Raw genomic sequence first — 21,053 nt, forward strand, 5'->3', positions numbered from 1 at the left:
CTGACCATCGCCTGGGATTTCTCCGTAGTATTTTCCTAGCTCCAGACACTCACAGGCAGCTGGGCCTGGGGAGGCGAATTTAGCCCCATGTCCGCGTTGGCTGCCCCAGGCCCAGCAAGGTTTTAGCTCTGAGCGCCGTGTCCTTGTTTGCAGAATTGGGTGGCTGGTTATGGTTTTGTCTTAGAATTTGTTCTGGTTTGTGAAGATGTTGGATAAAGTGCATCTTCTCTGCCTACCGTCTCCTCTGCTCGTCACCAGCTTGGTCATCGGGTATAGGACATTTTCTTCTTTGACATTTGAAGGAAATGTGACCATTGGATTTTTATCCGAAGTCGTGGAACCTTCTTTTGAACACACCTGGTAGCACTGCAGTACATTTTTAAAAGCATTTCACAGACCGCCTGTTGCTTCCCGAGAGCCAAGGTGTCTGCTCCGGAAAGGTGTGGTTGAGGCAAGGCCTTTCTGTAGGGGTGGGACCCGCTCACCGCGGCCGGCAGGAGCTTTTGAGGTGTCCTGTGCTAGTGCACTTTTGCATCATATTCAAAAAATAGCGTACGGGGACCCTCTCATTGCCAGGACCTGGTGAAGACCCCAGGGTCTCAGGAATCACACCGTTTCAGTTCAGGTTTTCCACTTAACCAGAGGTCCTTTCCTCCCAGCAAAAGGAGCCTTTGCGCTCACTCGTTGGGAGCCACGGAGGTGCAGAGTCTCAGGTGAGCAGCCGCCGTGTTCGTGATCACACTGCAACCCGCTCCCACTGAGCTCTGTGCTCAGGGTTTTCACGGTCCATCCACGGAGTACATGGGGAGTTCCGGCGAGCGTTGCGTGGAAACCCACAGTGTTCTTAACAGCGGGGCCTGTAGGAGGGTTATTTCTATCACGTGTTTGTCCAAGAGGCCAGAATTAGGAAGGGTTTGTGCCTTCAGCTACAGTGTTCCCATGTAGGGGCATGGAGCCTCCCTGCCTCGCCTAGAAGCCACCCCCAGTGTCTCCTCTCAGGGAGCCCATGACAGATCCCTGCATGCCTCCAGTCAGGCCAAGTCCCCACCTCCCTGTTCCTGAAGGCACCAGGCACTTGTGTCAGGAGTGCTGATTTCCGCTGTGTGACTTCTGGTTATTCCAAAGCAGCTGTCTTTTTTCTAAATTTTATGAGGTTAAAAGAATTCATTTCATTAACTTTTCCCCGCACCTTATCCACTATGCTATTTTGAGATCAATGCCTGTTCATTAACCACACTTAAATCAGGGCAGAAATACTTATTCATTATGACAGTTTGTCCCACAGTTTAAGCAACGTAAACTAAAACAAGCAAAGTAAAGAATCTGTGTTTAGTGGTTAAACCACGTCAGGTGCACGGAATTCTCCCTAGTCGTGGTTGTTGACGTGTTCAGTTTAAGGGAGAGAGTGCAGACCACAGCGCGGGGTGGTGCCTGCCCTGCCTGAGGGTCCCCCATACCTGCTCCATTCACACACCTGGCTCCAGGCACTGTGGGCCACTGACACCTTCCACCCAGGGCCACAACCCCCACTGACAGGGGTCACGGCCTGCATGCGCCTGAACCTCACAGGGAGGAACCGAACGACCCGGAGCCAGAGGCAGCACCTGCCGGCAGTGCACAGCCTACTGGATGCAGGGTGATGCCCTGGGGAGAGGGTCAGCTGATGGCAGGATGGTGGGGGGTCCTGGTGTGCAGTGCCCAGCGTGGGAGGACCAGGGACTTGGGTCTCCGTTGGTGCTTTCAGGATGTGTGTGTTTGTGTAGCGTAAAAGTCGTGTGATTCAGATGAACTGCATAACTCGCTCCTTTTCTTCCTTTACTTTTAATCGGTTGTCTGTACAGTGTTTGTGGAGAAGGTGCTGCAGAGACTTTTTCCTCGTGTTCCAAGTGGCCAAGGAAAGAGGTTGGAACCCCAGACGCTGACCGTCCAAAATCCACCAAAGAAAGTGATCTCTGAGAAAGTGAGCCGGGAACATGCTCAGCCTTTGACAGGTGAGGTTGTCTGCAGATGTGGGTGGGTCTCAGGGACTGAAGTTAACCTCCGTCATCATCACTTGCCTTGGAGAATGTGTCTTCTGGGCCTCAGGCATCTGTCTGCAGGTCTGCAGAGGGCCTGCAGCAGGTGGGCAGGGCAGGCATCACTCTCCCCACAAGCTCTGCCAAGGCCCCTGTGGACTCCCCAGCCAAGGCCAGGTCAGGGTGCTGCCTTTTTGGGGTCATTTACTCGTGTGCTCCGAAGATGGCTATTGGACTGTAACTGGGGCTTGGGTCAGCCTTCCTGTCGTCTGAGGAAGACAGGAGCCTTCCCCACCATAACACCCATGTCCCCAGTCACTGTGGTAGCCTCCTTGGCCCTGTTGGCTTGTGCCCATTCAGGGACAGGCTTCTGATGTTCTTGTCCCATGGTCTTTGGCAGACGTCTGTCCCATGACAGCCCCACGTAAGCTCTTGGTGGCTGCAGGATCATCTGCCATAAGAGTCCCACCAGCTGTGGTCCCTGCAGTGCAGCTCCGCTCACCTGTGAGACTGTGAGAGGACCCCGCTGAGAGACACAGGAAGAGACCACCTGGGTGCAGCACATCCCACTGAGAGACACTGGAATAGACCACCTGGGTGCAGCACATCCCCCTGAGAGACGCGAATAGACGGCCTGGGTGCAGCACATCCCACTGAGAGATACGGGAAGAGAGCATCTGTGTGGAGTGCAGCACATCCCACCCAGAGACGCGGGAAGAGGCCGCCTGGGTGCAGCACATGTGGGCGGGTCCATTCGGTTCCCCAGTAAACACATAAGTCCATAAAGCCAGACGTGGGTTCCTGGGTGCCATTTCTGGGGGTCTCGTTCATGTTTGTTCAGCGGTGGTCTCTCACTGGGCATTTGTTCTGCACACATTTGTGTTCCTGAGAGCTGCGCGGTCTCTGGTTTTCACACACCTTATAATGGAGCCGCTCACCGGGATCTCAGCAGGCAGTCCTCGTCGTCCCATAGATCACCTTCCAGCCCCACAGGTCAGATATCCATTGACTGAACACATTTTCCCACACATGTAATATTCTGTGTGGTGATTCCATTTCCAGGCCGGCTCAGAAAGCCTGTCTAACCTGTGATGTGACGAGTGCCACGGACACCGTTCTGGTCGAGGATAGAAGCCAAGTGAGAAGGAAAAATTTCCTTCACATCTCCTAGATACGGGGTTACACTAAGCATGCTTTTCCTATGGGACAAATCCATGTATTCCATGTTCTTTTCTGCTTTTTTCCCATATGACTTAACGTTTTCAAATGGTACAAGCTCCCAGTGTAGTAGGATAACGTTTCCATTAAGGAGTAAATGACTGCTTTTGGGCATATTTTTACCTTTTAAAGAATATACCTGTTATAGGCTGAATTGCCCCTCCCTGCCCCGCAGCCGCCACCAGCAAATTTGTATGTTGAAGCCCTAACCCCCGGTACTTCAGAATGTGACTGTGTTTGAAGATGGGGTCCTAAAGTTGATTAAGGGTCAATGAAGTCGCCAGGGTGCACCCTAATCCAATACTACTGGTGTTCATATTAGAAAACAAGATCAGGGCACACGTACATACAGAGGCTTGACCCTGTGACAGCTGAGAGAAAACAGCATCTGCAAGCCAAGGTCCGAAGCCAGCCCTGCTGTGACTATGACGTTGGCCTTCCAGCCTTCCGGGCTGTGAGAGAGCAAATGTCTGTTGTTGACTTCACCCAGTGTGTGGGGCTTTGTAGTGGCAGCCCTAGAAAGCTAATGCACTGTCCATTGTGCCTGTTAGAAATTTTCTTGCCTTTTCAATCAGCATAACAAAGTTTTATATAAAAAGCAGGTAATGAAAGTCTGAAAGAAGCAACAAAAAAGACTTCTGGAACTAATAAAGGATTATAGTGGGGTTGTATGATACACGGTTAATACACAGACATCAACTGCTTTCCTATATGTCAGCAAAGAACAAGCGGAATTTGAAATTAAAAACACCCAGCACTTTGGGAGGCCAAGGTGGGCGGATCACAAGGTCAGGAGATCGAGACCATCCTGGCTAACACAGTAGACAGTAGAAACCCCGTCTCTACTAAAAATACAAAAAATTAGCCAGGCATGGTGGTGCACACCTGTAATCCCAGCTACTCGGGAGGCTGAGGCAGGAGAATCACTTGAACCCGGGAGGCAGAGGTTGTGGTGAGCCAAAATTGCACCACTGCACTCCAGCCTGGGCGACAGAGCAAGACTCTGTCTCAAAAAAAAAAAAACACAGTATCATTTATATTACCACCCCCCTGTAATAAAATATTTTGGTGTAGATCTAACAAATATGTACAACATCTATATGAAGAAGCTGTAGAACTCTGATGAAATCAAAGAAGACTAAAACTTGAAGAGATATTCCATGTTCATGGATAGGAAGACTCAATATTATAGAGATACTCATTCTTCCTAATTTGATATACACATTCAATACAATCCTGATTAATAGCAAGTTATTTTGTGGGTGTTGATAAACTGATTCTAAAGTTTAGATGGAGAAGCAAAAGACTGATAATAGCCAGCAGAATGTTAACGGAGAAAAATAAAATTAAAGGACTGGCATTACCTGACTTCAAGAGTTACTTACCATAAATCTACAGTAATCAAGACAGTGTATTTTTGGCAAAAGAGTAGACACATGGATTAATGGGACAGAATAGAGAGTACAGAAATAGACCCACATAGATACCACTGACTTATCTTTGATAAAGGAGCAAACAAAGGCTATTCAGTGAATGGTCTTTTCAACAAATAGTGCTGGCACAACTAGACATCCACATGCATAAAAATACAGACAGACCTTAAACCTTTCACAAAAAAATCTACTAAAAATGGATCTGGACCGGGTGCAGTGGCTCACACCTATAATCCCAGCACTTTGGGAGGCCAAGATGGGCGGATCACGAGGTCAGGAGATTGACCTGGCTAACATGGTGAAACCCTGCCTCTAATAAAAATACAAAAAATTAGCTGGGCGTGGTGGCGGGTTCCTGTAGTCCCAGCTACTCGGGAGGCTGAGGCAGAAGAATCACTTGAACCCAAGAGCAGAGGTTGCAGTGAGCTGAGATGTTACCACTGCACTCCAGCCTGGGCAACAGAGCAAGACTCCATCTGAAAAAACAAAAAGAAAAAAAGATCTTAGACCTAAGTGTAAAATGCAGAACTATAAACTCTTAGAAGATAACATAGGAGGCAATCTCAGTGCCCTTGGGTTCGGCAGTGACTTTTTAGCTACACCACCGAAGGCTTGATCAATCAAAGAAAGAATTGATTAGTAGATGTCCAGTTGATAACTTGGACATCATTAAAATTAAAATCTTCTGCTCTGTGAATGACATTGTCAGAAGAATGAAGAGACAGGCCACAGACTTAGAGAAAATATTTTCAAAAGACTTATCTGACAAAGGACTGTTATTCAAAATGTTTGAAGAATTCTTAATAAGAAAATGGGCCAAAGATGTGGACCTCACCAAAGAAAATATGTAGATGGCAAATAATCCTATGTAAAGATGTTTCCCATCATATGTTATCAGGGAAATGCAAATTAAGACAATGAGACACCACCCCACACCTACTAGAATGGACAAAATCCAGAACACTGTCAACACTAAATGCTGGTGGGAGAAGAACTCTCATCACTGCAGGTGGGAATGCAAAACAGGGCAGCCACTTTGGAAGACAGTTTGGTAGTTTCTTACACAACTGAACGTGCTCTTACCCGTAGGATCCAGCAGTTATGCTCCTTGACATTTATCCAAATAGATGGAAAATGTCAATAAACCTGCACATGAATGTTTATAGCGGCTTTATTCATAACTGCCAAAACTTGGAAGCAACGAAGATGTCCTTCAGTAAGTGAACGAATAAGCAAATTGTGGTACATCCAGACAACAGAAAATTATTCAGGGCTAAAAAGAAATGAACTATCCAGCCATGAAAAGACATGATGGGACCTTAAATGCTTATTACTAAGTGAAAGAAACCAATCTGAAAAGGCTACACACGGCAATTCCAGCTCTGTAACACTGTGGAAAAGCAAAACTGAGGAGACCCCAAAAAGATCGGTGACTGCCGAGCAGTGGGAGGAGCAGCTGGAGCCCAGAGGACTTGCAGGACGGTGAAACCGCCCTGTACGATGCCGTCATGGTGGGCGCATCTCATTCTGCGTTTGCTCCAACTCACAGGACGTGCGAGATGAACCGCAATGTAAACTGCAGACTGGGGTGGCAACCGTGTGTCAGCGTAGGTTTATTGATTGTAACAATGTACGGCTCTGACGGTGATGATAATGGGGAGCATGTACAGTGTTACGCCTTACAAGAAGCAGGCCATCCCTAACATTTCCTGTTTTTCCGTGAATTTTACTGAACCAACATTTTTAATCTTTTTTAAAATTGTATTTTTACGGTCGATTTACTTTTTCTTTGCTCTAACCTAACTAAAGTTTTAACGGTGATTATTCACCAGTAACATATCTGGTGGTAGGAAGATGAAATTAGGTGGGGCAGTTGAAGCTGTGTGCATGGATGGATGCTGGATGATTTCTACGTGAAAAAATAATATCTGTAAATTCCAGGCCAGTTTCATTCCAGAAGATGTATATTTTCTTGCCTAAAGTGATTGGCTTTTCACTTTTAAAATCACTGCTTAAAAATAAACACTTCAAGACCTGCTTTACTCTCTGAAATTGTTAGGAGACAATTCTTTGCATCGCTATTCGTGTTTCATTTTACTAAGTTACGCACTCATGCAGCGTGGCATATGGGAAGCTTACAACGTCAGGATGATTATTTCAAGTTGGTGTTGAAAGAGTTCTGATTTTTAAGTGGCTGTGTCCATTGTGATTCTGACAAAGCACTTGGGCTTTGAAGTTGTTGGTGATCCTTTGGGTGACGTCTTTTCACAAAGCTTCAGCATTCAGCCACTTCATTTCAGTGGCGTTTGTAAAATATTGTTTAATAAGAAGATGTTGAATTAAAAGTCAAAATACTGATGTGAGTTGACCTAGCCTAGAAGGGTAAAAGATTATTTTTCCAGGGAGCGAATGAGAAGGTTGGGTGCACAAGCCTTTTGCTGAACAGTTAGAATCGTGTCCAGGTGGAGGTGCCAACGCAGAATCAGGATGGGTGGGCACACGGAGAAACAGGCTATGGCCCTTGAGGGCTGACCCCGCCAGGGTGAGGGTGCACATGCTGCCCCTGCTTCGGTTCCCTCGGTGACATGGTCTCACATGTGATTTCGGAGGGTTCAGACTCTGGTCTGTCAAGTCTGATGTCCTTAGGTCAGTTGCTTGGACAATTTAGACCCTTAAATTACAAGTAACCAAAACCACTTGGCCCTGGCTGAAAAGGGATTTGTGATGATAAGGTTGTGTCACAGGGACAGAGATAGATAAGGCTGCACCCCAGAAAGGTAACTGAAAATTTACCATTTCACATTAACCAATTCAAAGTATACAATTTAGTGTTTTTTAGTATATTGACACTGTTGTACAGCCATTCCATTACCACCATCTAATTCCGGAATATTCTTACCACACCAAAAAGAAACACTTGGCTGGGCACAGTGGCTCACCCTGTTATCCCAGCACTTTGGGAGGCTGAGGTGGGTGGATCGCTTGAGCCTAGGAGTTGGAGACCAGCCTGGGCAACATGGCGAGTCCCCCATCTCTACCAAAAAGTACAAAAATTAGCCAGGTATGGTGATGTGCACCTATAGTCCCAGCTACTCAAGAGGCTGAGGTGGGAGGGTTTCTTGAGCCTGAGAAGTCAAGACGTCAGTGAGCCAAGACTGTGCCACTGCACTTCAGCCTAGGCAACATAGTGAGACCCTGTCTCAAAAACAAACAAACAAACAAACAAAATTCATTATCCCTTAACCACTCAGCCCCCATTCCCCACTCCCTCTAGCCTCTGGACACCACTAATCTATCTTCTTTATAGATTTGTCTGTTCTGGACATGTCATATAAATGGAATCATGCAACGTATGACCCTCTGTGTCTGGGTTTTTTCATGTAGCATAATTTTTTAAAGGTTCATTCATGTTGTAGCATGGGTCAGAACTAACTTTCTTTTTTAAGGCTGAATAATATTCCATTGTATGAATGGACCACATTTTGTTTCTCCATTCATCAGTTGATGAACATTTGGTTGTTTCTCCTTTTTAGCTATTGTCAGTAACGTTGCTATGAGAATCCATGCACATGTTCTTGTGTGGCCTGGTGTGGACGTATGTTTTCGATTCTCTTGAGTTTATACTTAGGAGTGGAAATGCAGGGTCAAATGGTAACTCCATGTTTAACTTTTTCAGAAACTGCCGGACTCTTGTCCACAGCAGCTGAACCATGTTACAAGTCCACCAGCATTGTACAAAGCTTCTCGTTTCTCTACATGCTCACTAAGACTTATTTTCTATTTTTTTTTTTTAGGTAATAGCCACCCTAGTAGGTGTGAAGTGGTATCTCCTTGTGGTTTTGCATTTTTGTGATGACAGAATGTTGAGCATCTTTCCCTGCGTGTTGTCCATTTGTGTATCTTCTTTAGAGAAATATCTGTTTATGTCCTTTGCCCAGTTTTAATCAGATTGTCTTTCTGTTGCTGAGTTGTAGGAGTTGGTTGTACATTCTCCATACTGAGTGCTCATCAGATACCTGATTTGCAGATATTTTCTTCCATACCATGAGTTATCGTTTCACTTCTTAATGGTATCCTTCAAAGCCCAAAGTTTTTAATTTTGATAAAGTCCAATTTACTTATTTTTTCTTTTGTTGCCTGTGTTTTTTATATCATATTTAAGACATCATTGCCTCATCAAAGTTCACAAAGATTTATGCCTAGGTTTTCTTCTAAGAGTTTTATAGTTTTAGCACTTATGTATAGGTCCTTGATCCATTTTCAGCTGATTTTGTGTATGGTATGAGGTAGAGCTCCAACTTCATTCCTTTGCATGTGGATATCCAGTTGTCATAACACCAGTTGTGGAAGACATCATTTCCCCATCAAGTGGACTTAGCATTCTTTGAAAATCAGTTGGCAGCCAAGTGCAGTGTCTCACACCTGTAATCCCAGCACTTTGGAGGCTGAGGTGGGTGGATCACTTGAGGTCAGGAGTTCGAGACCAGCCTGGCCAATGTGGTGAAACCCCATCTCTACTAAAAATACAAAAATTAGTCGGGCGTGGTGGCAGGCGCCTGTGGTCCCAGCTACTTGAGAGGCTGATGCAGGAGAATCGCTTGAACCCAGGAGGCAGAGGTTGTAGTGAGTCAAGATCGTATCACTGCACTTCGGCCTGGGTGACAGAGTGAGACTCTGTCTTAAAAAAAAAAGAAAAAGAAAAAAAATCAATTGGCCACAGATGTGGGGTTTATTTCTGAACTCTCAATTCTATTCCATTCATCTATGTCCATACCATGTCTGTACCATCCACCATCTTATTTTGATTGCTGTGGCTGTGTACTAAGTTTTGAATTGAGAAGTGTGGGTCCCTCAACATTGTTCTTTTTCAAGACTCAGGGTCTCTTGCAATTCCATATTAATTTTAGGATCAGCCTGTCAATTTCTGCAAAAAAAAATATCATTTGAAATTTTGATGGCTATTGCACGAGTTTGTAGAACACTGGGCAGTATTGTCTTCCTAACACTATTACATTGTCCAGTCCCTAGCTTTGGATGTCTTTTTATTCATTTAAGTCCTTTTTAATTTCTATCAACCATATTTTGTAGTTTTCAGACTGCAGTTTTATCTTTTTGTTGTTTTTTTTGTGATGGAGTTTCACTCTTGTTGCCCAGGCTAGAATACAATGGCATGATCTTGGCTCACCACAACCTCCGCCTCCCGGGTTCAAGCAATTCTCCAGCCTCAGCCTCCTGAGTAGCTGGGATTACAGGCATGTGCCACCACACCCGGCTAATTTTTTTTGTATTTTTTAAGTAGAGATGGGGTTTCTCCCCGTTGGTCAGGCTGGTCTTGAACACCGAATCTCAGGTGATCCCCCCACCTCAGCCTTCCAAAGTGCTGGGATTACAGGCACGAGCCACCACACCCGGCCTTATCTTTTTTTATATTTTTCCTTTCAGTACTTCCAGGACATAGAAAAATTTTACCCTTTTTTAAAAAGTTTATTCCAAAGTATTTTATTCTTTTTGGTGCTATTGTAAGTGGAATTGCTTTCTTTTTTGTTTTCTTTCGACAATGTTCAGTGTTTGTGTGTAAAAATGCAAGGGATTTTGTGTATTGACCTTGTATCCTGCAGTTTTGCCGAACTAGTTTATTAGCTCTTACAATTTTGTTGTGGATTCCTTACGATTTTCTATATACAGTCACACATCACTTAGCAATGGTAATACATTCCAACAAATGCGTCCTTAGAGGATTCCATTGTTGTTTGAGCAAAGTGCGCTTACACACACTAGATGGTGGAGCCAGCTGCAGGCCTGGGCTGTGTGGCACAGCCTGTTGCTCCCAGGCTGCTCGCCCGATCAGTACATGCCTGTGCCGAACACGGTGGCAGCTGTAAGACGATGCTGAGTGTTCATGCATCCAAACATTAAAAAGGTATGGTGAAAGTGCAGTGTTATCATCTTCAGGGTCCACCGTCCTATATGCAGCCAGCCTTTCACCATCCAAACATTAAGAAGGTACAGTGAAAGTGCAGTGTTATTATCAGGGTCCGCCGTCCTATATGCAGCCAGCCTTTCACCATCCAAACCTTAAAAAGTTACGGTGAAAGTGCAGTGTTACCATCTTCAGGGTCCGCCGACCTATATGCAGCCAGCCTTTCACCATCCAAACATTAAAAAGGTATGGTGAAAGTGCAGTGTTATCATCTTCAGGGTCTGCCGTCCTATATGCAGCCAGCCTTTCACCATCCAAACATTAAAAAGGTACGGTGAAAGTGCGGTGTTACCATCTTCAGGGTCTGCGTTATCTTAAGGCTCCACCGTCCCCCATGTGGCCAGCCTTTCACCAGCGTCTTTTGTGGTGCATCACTGTGCAAGATGCTGTCATCTGTGATTTCAGGTAGTTTTACTTTTTCCTTTGTGAGTAAAGATAGTTGTACTTTTCCCTGTCCAGTCTGGATTCCCTTTGCTTCCTTTTGTTGTTGTTGTTGACTAATTGTCCTGGCAGAAGTTCTAATATGATGTTAACAAAAAGTGCCATGAGTGGGAATCCTGGTCTCATTCCTTATCTTGAGGAGAAAGCATCCCTGTTTTCACCATCCTGTATGATGTTAGCTGTGGGTTTCACACGTGGCCTTTATCATGTTGAAGAAGTTCCCTTCTGTGTCCGGTTTACTGATTGTTTTTAATCATGAAAGAGCAACATATTTTTTGAAGTGCTATGCCTTGGAAATGTTAAAGGAAAAATGTTATAATTTACTTGCACCTTGAAAAAGAGAAGTCTTGGCCAGGGGCAAAATGATGAAATCACAATAAAAAAGGTAAGAACCGTGGGTCACTTCTGCACGGGCCATCACTCAGGGTCCGTCGAGATGCACGTCCAGGAGGAGGCCCGCTGGACATCAGGGCTGGGCCAAGTGGTGCGCTGTGAGGGACAGGAGGCAGCCGGAGGAGGAACGGTGCCCACATCCACCCTTGGACATGCGACGGAGGAAAATATTCTTGTACAGTTAGGACAAAGCATGGTAATTATGGCAATGATTTAGCCAGTTGATTGATATTTGTTCACTTTACACAATCTGTTTCTTTGGTTCTAGAAGAGTGTTGATAATTCCATTTGTCCCACAGATAAGACTGATTTGTGAACAACCAAAATAACCAGTGTATGCGCATTTTGGTAAATTTTTTTCACTGAAGAGCCCATATTGAACTTTTTTTTAAATTTGTCAGTTATGTGTTGCATGTATTTCAGATTCAAATAATTCTCAGGAGTTATTAAAAACAGCAGTGTTCTGCCCGTCACTCCAGTCACACACCCTCCAGCACTGCAGTGGCTGCTCCTGGGTAAAACCACCCCCCCTTTCAGAGTCACACACTTACACTGTTGCTTCCTGTTTTCTTCTTTTTCTTTCTTTTTTGGCAGGGAGGGAAGGGATTAAATCTTAGGTATTGACTTTGGAAACTAAGGATTTTGGCTTTTTTTAGCACCTTCCCCCATCATGGATGCATATTTTTTACAACCCCTGTCCTTCCAATATGATTTTTTCAAAATGTTTGTACATCAGTATTGTTTACATGTTTATGTCTCCGTAAACAGTTTCTTGCTGAGTCACATGACACGATTATTCCATTTTGTGAAACGTTTAGTAGAGTGAACGGAGCTTTAATAGAGTTAATAGTTTTGTTGGATTTTTACATTTTCTTCTAAATACTTAATAGTACTAATTTCTCCCTGCACCTCCCTGTCCTTGTTCTATGGTCAGACACATTCAGGGCTCAATGAGCTTCATCTTTCGTGGCCTCTTCCAGACCGTTCCGCCCCCAGCATGGGCCGCCCCCAAGTCCTTGCGGTAACTCCGTGTTGCGTCTCCTGGGGGCTTCCTTTGCTGTCCTGGGCCTCAGTCTTTTCATTTCTTGGGTTTGCTTCCATTTTGTTGAAACACATTCCCTAGTAACTTCCTGGAAAATGGTTTTTGGGAGATAAATATTTTAGAGATCTTGAAGGTCAAGTATACCTTAATTCTTGTACTTAAAAGTTTTTCGGGGTGTAGGATTCTGGGCTAAATAATTGTGTCTCACACTTTAAGACTTTTAACATCTAGTGTCGCTGTGAGAAGGCAGTTGCCATCATTCTCGATTCCTTTGGCTATGAGCAGTTTCCCTCCCTTGGGACAGTTTGAGGGTTTGCTTCTGGCCTTCATGTGGTGGAGCCTGACGCTGAGGTCTTGAGCGTGGTCTGTTTTCATCTGTCGTGGCCTCCGTAGTCTGGGAACATGTGCCACTCTCTGGTTTCCTTGATCATTTCCTCCTCTTTGCTTTCAATCTTCGGTTACGGAATTGCTGTCATTCAGACATTGAGTCTCCCAATAGATCCCCTTTTTTTCTTACATCTTCTCCCGGATTTTAAGGTTTAGTGATTTGAGGCCACTTTCTGGGAGATTTTCTCAAACTTCATCTTCCACCCTTCCTGCTGCACCCTTTGTTTCTGTCATTGCATCTCAGAGTTGGAGCGGGAAGAAGGAGAGGAAGGGTCTCCCACACCCTCTATGGACAGGCTCTCCCTCCCTGTTTATCTTATGGGGTCTTTGCCTTCAGTTGTGGTGCCTGGGGCTCCTGGGGGCCAGGCCTGGCCTTTGCAGAGAGCAAGTCTTGGTCTCCCACCGGTGATGGGGAGGCTTCACAGCCTGCCTGCACCTGCACCCGTTTTTCTCCCCACCTCCAGGCTCCTTGGCAGCCCCTCTGGAGCAGGTCTCGTGTCTGCTGTGTCTCGGCTGCCATTCTAGGATTCAGTATCCCATCTACTTTTCACTTTCCAACACTGTATTTTTTCATCTGTCCTTCCTTTGTCCTCTCTATGTTGCAAACCCACTTATTCTCATTTTGGTGGGGCCTTAGGAGGAGGATGGGGTGTGTGCGTTTGTTCTGTCCTGCACCTTCATCTGTATCTAACTGACGTGCTATTAACAGATAGGATGAGTTCATTTCTGTCCACTTGGCTGTGCTGAACTGCGGTTCCCACAGTTCCCTCCCCGAATGTTCCTGGTTACAGGGGGCCACGAGAGGCCGTTCTGCCTGAAACTCAGAAGGTGGACGTAAGCCCTTTTAGTTTCCAGCTCCTGGGGGTGGAAGCTCACGCAGCTCATGTGCATGGTTGCAGACTTGCTGCCTGCCTGGGTGGTGTGGGCAGTTCTGGGCCTCCGGCTCTCTGCAGCTCCTTGGGCCGTGCTTCAGCTAACCCCAGGCCTGCGGGGTACCTGGCCTGGGTAGGACACCCTCTGCTACCCTCAGCAGCAAGGACTGAGACAGGCTTCCACCTGGTTCCCGGGGCGTCCAGCTCTCGCTCCTGCGTTCTGGCTTCCACCCTGCCCCTCTGCGTCCATCACCAAGGCTGTGCGGGCTGAAAGGGTCCACTTTGGCGGTTCTTGGCCGTTAGCTGCGGGCACCAGTGTCGCTCCCACACAAGATGCAAACCCTCCTGCAGAGCCGTGACCGTCGCCTGTCCTGGAACCTGGTGCTGAGTGTGGTGAGAGTGAATCCTGCAGCACGTGGTGCACCGTCGGCCTCTTTCACGTTTTGCTTTTGATTGTGCTTATTGTGCATTTGTATTTCTTCTTCTAAGTGTCTGTTCAAGATTTTTCCGTCTTGGCTGGAAGTGGGAGGTGCCTGCTCCTGTGGTTTGTGGCATCTTTCTCTGCTGTCTTTGTGTATCTGCCCTCAGGGAGTTTCCCTGGGGTGTGTGCCTAGAGAGGTGCTGATTGTACATTTCATCGTAGGGACAGATTCCCAGCTTGTCTTCAGAGGAGCTGTGCCACTGTGTGCTCACTTGACTCGCCGGCATTCTCGTTTCTCCAGGCCCCGGTCAATACAGAGTGTTTGCAGTCTTGCTAATTGAGTGTGAGGTTTCTGTTTCTTATTCAATGCGCACTACCCAGCTAACGAAACTGGACAGCCTTTCACGCCTCCTGGCCATCTGCCTTTGCCCATGTTTCTGCGGGGCTTGTCTTACCAATTTCCGGGGTTCTTTAGATGCTTCCAAGCCCAGCAAACACCTTCTCTCAGTGGATTGCCTTTTCTTTTTTTTTTTTTTTTTTTTTCTGTGATGGAGTCCTGTTCTGTTGCTGAGGCTGGAGTGCAGTGGTGCAATCTTGGCTCACTGCAAGCTCCACCTCCCAGGTTCAAGCGATTCTCATACCTCAGCCTCCTGAGTAGCTAGGATTACAGGCGCACTCCACCATGCCTGGCTAATTTTTGTATTTTTAGTAGAGACGAGGTTTCACCGTGTTGGTCAGGCTAGTCTCGAACTCCTGACTTCTTGATCTGCCTGCTTCAGCCTCCCAAAGTGCTGGGATTACAGGCGTGAGCGACCGTGCCTGGCTGCCTTTTCATTTTTAAAAATGTCAGTGTCTTCCATTGTTTAGAAGTTGATATAATGTGACTTCATCTTTAATTTCATAGTTTTTGTTTTAAGAAATCTTTATCTAAAATCTCCCTCAATAACAAAGATATTTTATACTTTTTTGCAAAAAAAATACCCGTATCTTAGACAGCGTCTGCCCTTGCAGTTGTTGTCTGGTGTGAGGTGGTGGTCGGACTCTGTATTGCTCACCTGATGCTGCAGTTTCCTCAGCTCTCTGTGCTGGGCCAGTCCCTGTGGCAGCGGGTCTGTCCTGGGCCCGCGTCTGTGCCTCAGCCTCCCAGCTGCTCTGGGGTACAGCATGCCCCCATCCTACGGCGTGCTCCCATCCAGCAGGGCAGACCCGTGGGTACGGCGTGCTCCCATCCAGCAGAGCAGACCCGTGGGTATGGCGTGCTCCCATCCGGCAGGGCAGACCCGTGGGTACGGCGTGCTCCCATCCGGCAGGGCAGACCCGTGGGTACGGCGTGCTCCCATCTGGCAGGGCAGACCCGTGGGTACGGCGTGCTCCCATCTGGCAGGGCAGACCCGTGGGTACGGCGTGCTCCCACCGGCGGGAAAGACCCGTGGGTACGGCGTGCTCCCATCCGGCAGGGCAGACCCGTCCACCTGGTTCTTCTCCAGCCCTTGCTCTGCTCTTCTTGGCCCTTGGCTTTTCCATGTGTATTTTAAAATCAGGTCAAGTTGCAGCAAAAAAATCTTGAAAATGTGTTCGCATTTGTGTCATTGGTGGATGATTTGGAGGCAGTTCACATTGTCCCTGATACTGCACGCAGCGTGGTTGGCACCTGCACGTCCTCTCGGATGCTTTTCCTCTGTCATTTTTGGGCCAGATTGCCCTTGTCTTGAGAGCTGGGCTGTGCATTTAAGGTAGGTTTGCTGTGTTTTATCTGGCATTGTTAAGTATTTTTCAGGAGAGTTTTTCCTCTTATCTGCCATCTGGAAGCCTCTGATAAAGGAATATTTTACCGAGACTGATTAGCTGGTTAAGAGTCTGTGAAAAACAGCAAACCACATTTGCATGGAGGAGCCCATCCGATGGGGCCCAGACCTCCACCACTGAGCACCTTCTCCGAGCAGCCACGAGGCAGTGGGCCCTTTTACTGCACATGAAACAGCTGTAATGAGTTGCAGCTTGGAAGCTGGATTGTGAGGACTCACTGGAGCTGTCAGGTGTGTGCATGTGTGCGGGTCTCTGAGCGTGTGCGGGTCTGTGCGCCTGTGCGGGTCTGTGTGGGCCTGTGCGCGTGTGTGGGTCTGTGTGCGTGTGCGGGTCTGTGTGCCCGTGTGGGTCTGTGCAGGTGCGCGGGTGTGTACACCTGTGTGGGTCTGTGCAGGTGTGCGGGTCTGTGCGCCTGTGTGAGTCTGTGCAGGTGTGCGGGTCTGTGAGTGTCTACGTGCTCGTGTGTGTGCTTTCACATGTGTGCTGAGATCTTGGATGCTGGAGCTTGTTTAAATATGATGAAAATAGGAGGGAAATGAAGCCGTCTTCCTTCTCCGGAACTCCTGCTTTTGTGAGTCGCCATTTCCCTGAGGGGTGGAGAGGGTCTGGGTGTGGCGCCCAATGGAGATACCAGGCAGCATTGTGCTTGTCCTCGGATTTTACACTGATTTCACTTGAAGTTGCTGTGATTGTGGCCACGCGTTGATGTAGATCTAATTACTTGAAATGTCGTGGTACCAGGAGAGAAGAAGGCCGCCGGGACAGCAGTCAGGGGTGGCGTCCACTCTTCGGTCCAGCCCTCCTGTGGGGCTAGCGCTCCCTGCGGTAGCATTTTGCCAGTTATCCATGCAGGTGGGAAATACCATTTTCTTTCATTCCTGATGATAACCAACCTTATACATCTCATATCAGGGTAACTGTGACCATACTGTAGAATGGAGCCAAATGCGCGGGGAGTTTCTGAGCTGATATTTAGTGGGTTTGGGGGGTTGTTTGAGACAGGCTTTCCCGTGTTGCGCAGGCTGGAGTGCGGTGCTCTTCCCAGGCATGGTCCTGGCACCCACGGCCCTGAGCTCTTGGGCTCCACTGAGCCTCCTGCCACGGCTGAGCTGAGACTTTGGAGCACGCACAGCAGTTGTGCTTGGCACTTGCAGTTCCCCTGCAGGATGATCCTGGAGAGCCTCTCTGGTTAAAAAAAAAAAAAAAAAAAAAAAAACTCACAGAGACAACCATAGGATGCTACTTTGTGGCATCCTATGTGAGGAGGACGGAGGTGCACCGTGGGCCCTGGTTTTGCGTCCAGCACTTTTTCCAGCAAAATAGACAAAAGACTTTTCAGGCCAAACCCAGTGGCTCATGCCTGTAATCCTAGCACTTCAGGAGGCCAAGGAGGGAGGATTGCTTGAGCCCAGGAACTCAAGGAGACAGGGAGCCGTAATCGCACCACTGCATTCTAACCTGTGCAACAGAGTGCTGACAGCTGAAGTCCCTCCCCTCCTGAAAGGGGCGCCAGTGTGGGTGGCTGAGGAGGCAGGGGGCGGGGGCTGTGTGGCTTCCACAAGGGCTGTGTGGGGTGGGCAGGGAGATCAAAATGGCAAAGAGCTGGTAGAACCTGCCCTGACCCCTCACCCACCCTTAGGCCTCCAGTTCCGTGCCAGGTGAGGGGACGATTTGACTGGGAGGCAGGAGGAGGGGTCGCCTGGGGCTGGGGACCTGCAGGCCTGTCACTGGGAGTCTAAGCCAGGCTTCTTTCTGGGCCCGCTGGCAGCACCCCTGAGGTGTGGGCACGCAGCAGGAGGACGGAGGTGCACCGTGGGCCCTGGTTTTCCCTCCAGCACTTTTTCCTGCCGATTCAGTTGCTCGTGGGGTCAGCGTTGCACAGGCTTCTCCATCGCTGTTCAGAGGAGAGACAAGGCCAAGCCTGCGCCTGCACTGGCGGGAGGCTGGAGAGTGAGTGGTGTCCGCCTTGTCGCCTGGGGCCATTTGCAGCTGTCAGGAGGGACGGGAGCCTCGGCACCAAGACAGGCTATGGGTGAAAAAGCAAGAGGCCATGAGAGTTTGCTGCTGGATTCATTTAAAAGACAGAGGAAAGAAGAATATGTGTCCATCTGTGTATACACAGAGAGCCCTGCTAGCACATGCAGCAAGTGGTAAGACCAGCTGCCTCCTGGGAGGGAAGTCACGGTGAGGACAGGAGAGCCCCACGGAGGGCTCCAAAAGGAAGGAGAGGAATGGAGGGCAAGAGGAGCAAGCACAGGTGCAGGCTGATGGGGAGGAAGGAGTGGAGGGCAAGAGGAGCAAGCACAGGTGCAGGCTGATGGGGAGGAAGGAGTGGAGGGTAAGAGGAGCAAGGACAGGTGCAGGCTGATGGGGAGGAAGGAGTGAAGGGCCAGAGGAGCAAGCACAGGTGCAGGCTGATGGGGAGGAAGGAGTGGAGGGTAAGAGGAGCAAGCACAGGTGCAGGCTGATGGGGAGGAAGGAGAGGAGTGGGGGGTGAGAGGAGCGAGCACAGGCGCAGGCTGATGGGGAGGAAGGTGAGGACTGGAAGGTGAGAGGAGCCAGCACAGGCACAGGCTGATGGGGAGGAAGGAAAGGAGAGGGAGGGAGGCGGGAGCTGCTGCACTGTCTCAGAGGCAGGGGTGTCTGGCCTTTGCAAGGTGCGTGGCGTAAGGATCTGTGTCAGATGCGGGTTCTGCTCACAGCCGGCATGGTGGGCAGGTGCCTGTGGCAGTCTTCTCTGATTTCTTTATTTTCGTGGTGAAGCAAGGGCAAGGGCTGTGGGGAGAGGGAGGAGGAGCTTTGAAAGATGGTGGGAGAGCCAGGAGGGAACGGATGAGGGTCCCTTCCACACAGGGCTGGGTAGTACCCAGCGCTCACCTGAAGTGGGCCACGGGCTGGCTGTGAGCCCCTCCATAGCTGTCGGTGCCAGGAGCAGCCCAGAAGAGCCGAGGGGAACTTGACAGGGAGAAAGTAGCCAGGTTCAATGACACCTGCAAAAGAGGTGACACTGGGGGAACCCCCAGGGCAGCCAGCTGCCTGTCACCCCAGGGCTCCAAGCCAGCACGCTCCTCTGCCTTTCCCGAGGGTTGCTGGTGCTTGTGACTCATCCAGCAGGCAGGTAGGTTTCTGACCGCCCCTCTCTGATCGTGACTCTTAGATGCCAGGTCCAGGGCAGCTGTGCTCACAGACGCTGCATTCTCTGTGCGTCCGGCGGAGGAGATGGTGGGACGGGGAACCCTCTCGCTGCTGCCCACCCCATAAAGTGTAACCAGTCTCTTCCTCGCACCTGATCAAGACATGTAACATCCAACTTGTGCAAGGCATAAGTGTCCTCACAGTAAACCATACATTATCCAAAAGAATATAAAAAGTCAGAACCAGAAGGTACTATGAATTACATGGTCACCGCGATTCACCGACGAGCAAGCCTTGAGGCCCCTCGTGGTGCTCCTGTCTGCCTGGTGCCTGTGACTGTCGCAGGAGGTGCCACTTGCGGTTTAGAAGCGCAGCCCCGGCCCGCAGTCACCCCACAGACCGGAACTGTCTCCCTGGCACGGTACGTTTTGGACCCGTCCTCTTAGCTGCGTCCTTGTTTTCTCTGCATGAGTCATTGAGTGTTCCCTGATCCCTCCCGTGTCCATCCTAATGATTAAGTGAACAATGACATTTCTAAGTTCTGTTTAACTTTCTTATTAAGAAAGATTTAGCTGATTAAAAGCTTCCAAAAATATTCTGTGAAAAATGATCAAATGTTGATTTACCCAATAGGGGACGGTGTACTTAGAAGCCATCTCCATCTGCCCTTGGCTCTGGCAGGGAATGACATAGTAATTAATCAGCTGCGGTGAATCAGATTAGTTTAAGAACTAGGATCCTGGCACCCTATCCTCAAGAGAGCAAAGTATATTGACGACAGTGGAACCTGAAAAGGCTTCATGGTTTTTACAGTTACATTCTGTTTTGTGTGTTAGTGATTTTGCTCAATATCTGTCATTGTTGTTTTCAAAATCAAATGCACATCATTTGGTGAAAGCCCAGCTGGGATGTCCACTTGTGTTTGTCACCTGCGAGAGCATCACTGCCATGTTCTGCATGAAAAAAGGAAGACTAAACTGACAGAGGCTGCCCAGTGTCGGACAGTTTGAGAGGAAGTGGCCCTGCTGCCTTACAGACAGTGAAAATGAAAAGCTGGCAAAAGCACTGCCCCCTAAACCAGCAGACCCCTGTGCAGGAACCAAACAGCCACGTGCGCAGAGGGGCATGCAGCAGGGGAGGTCCCAGTAGCCGTCCACGGTGGTGATGCCCTCTGATAGAGCGGCACAGAGCAGGGGAGGTCCCGTGCGCAGAGGGGCACACAGCAGGGAGGTCCCAGCAGCCATCCACGGTGGTGATGACCTCTGGTAGAGGGGCACACAGCAGGGGAGGTCCCGTGCGCAGAGGGGCACACAGCAGGGAGGTCCCAGCAGCCATCCACGGTGGTGACGACCTCTGGTAGAGGAGCACACAGCAGGGGAGGTCCCGTGCGCAGAGGAGCACAGAGCAGGGGGGTCCCAGCAGCCATCCACGGTGGTGACGACCTCTGGTAGAGGAGCACACAGCAGGGAGGTCCCAGCAGCTGTCCACGGTGGTGACGACCTCTGGTAGAAGAGCACACAGCAGGGAGGTTCCAGCCACCGTCCACGGTAGTGATGACCTCTGGTAGAGGGGCACACAGCAGGGGAGGTTCCGTGCGCAGAGGGGCACACAGCAGGAAGGTACCAGCAGCCGTCTGCAGTGGCGACGACCTCTGGTCAGCTCCACATGGCCTTTGAGGAAAGTGGTTAAGTCCTGGTTATAATTCCATGGCATGGGATATGATGTAGCCATTAAAAGTATGCAGATTTGTTACAATATGTCATTTTAACACACTGTATTCACTCTATTATACATGTAATATATAAATGTATAACTTACATGTGTATAATAATAAAGTATGTGACAGGATCTCCTGAAGATGTATGTGTGTCTGTGTGTGCCTGTGTATTTGTGTATCTCTCTGTGTGTCT

At 48.6% G+C, this 21,053-nt stretch overlaps 1 protein-coding gene across 1 annotated transcript in view; it reads left to right on the forward strand.

Moving 5' to 3' along the window:
- ERICH1 (glutamate rich 1) overlaps window positions 1–21,053 on the forward strand; it is a 60,267-nt gene that overhangs the window by 13,616 nt on the left and 25,598 nt on the right. Inside the window, exon 2 of the mRNA XM_055289584.2 lies at window positions 1,842–1,991. Within this exon, the coding sequence (XP_055145559.2) occupies window positions 1,842–1,991 (150 nt within the window). The remainder of the gene's footprint in view (window positions 1–1,841; window positions 1,992–21,053) is intronic.

The sequence above is a fragment of the Symphalangus syndactylus genome, chromosome 1 (genome assembly GCF_028878055.3).
Source record: "Symphalangus syndactylus isolate Jambi chromosome 1, NHGRI_mSymSyn1-v2.1_pri, whole genome shotgun sequence".
NCBI lineage: Eukaryota > Metazoa > Chordata > Mammalia > Primates > Hylobatidae > Symphalangus > Symphalangus syndactylus.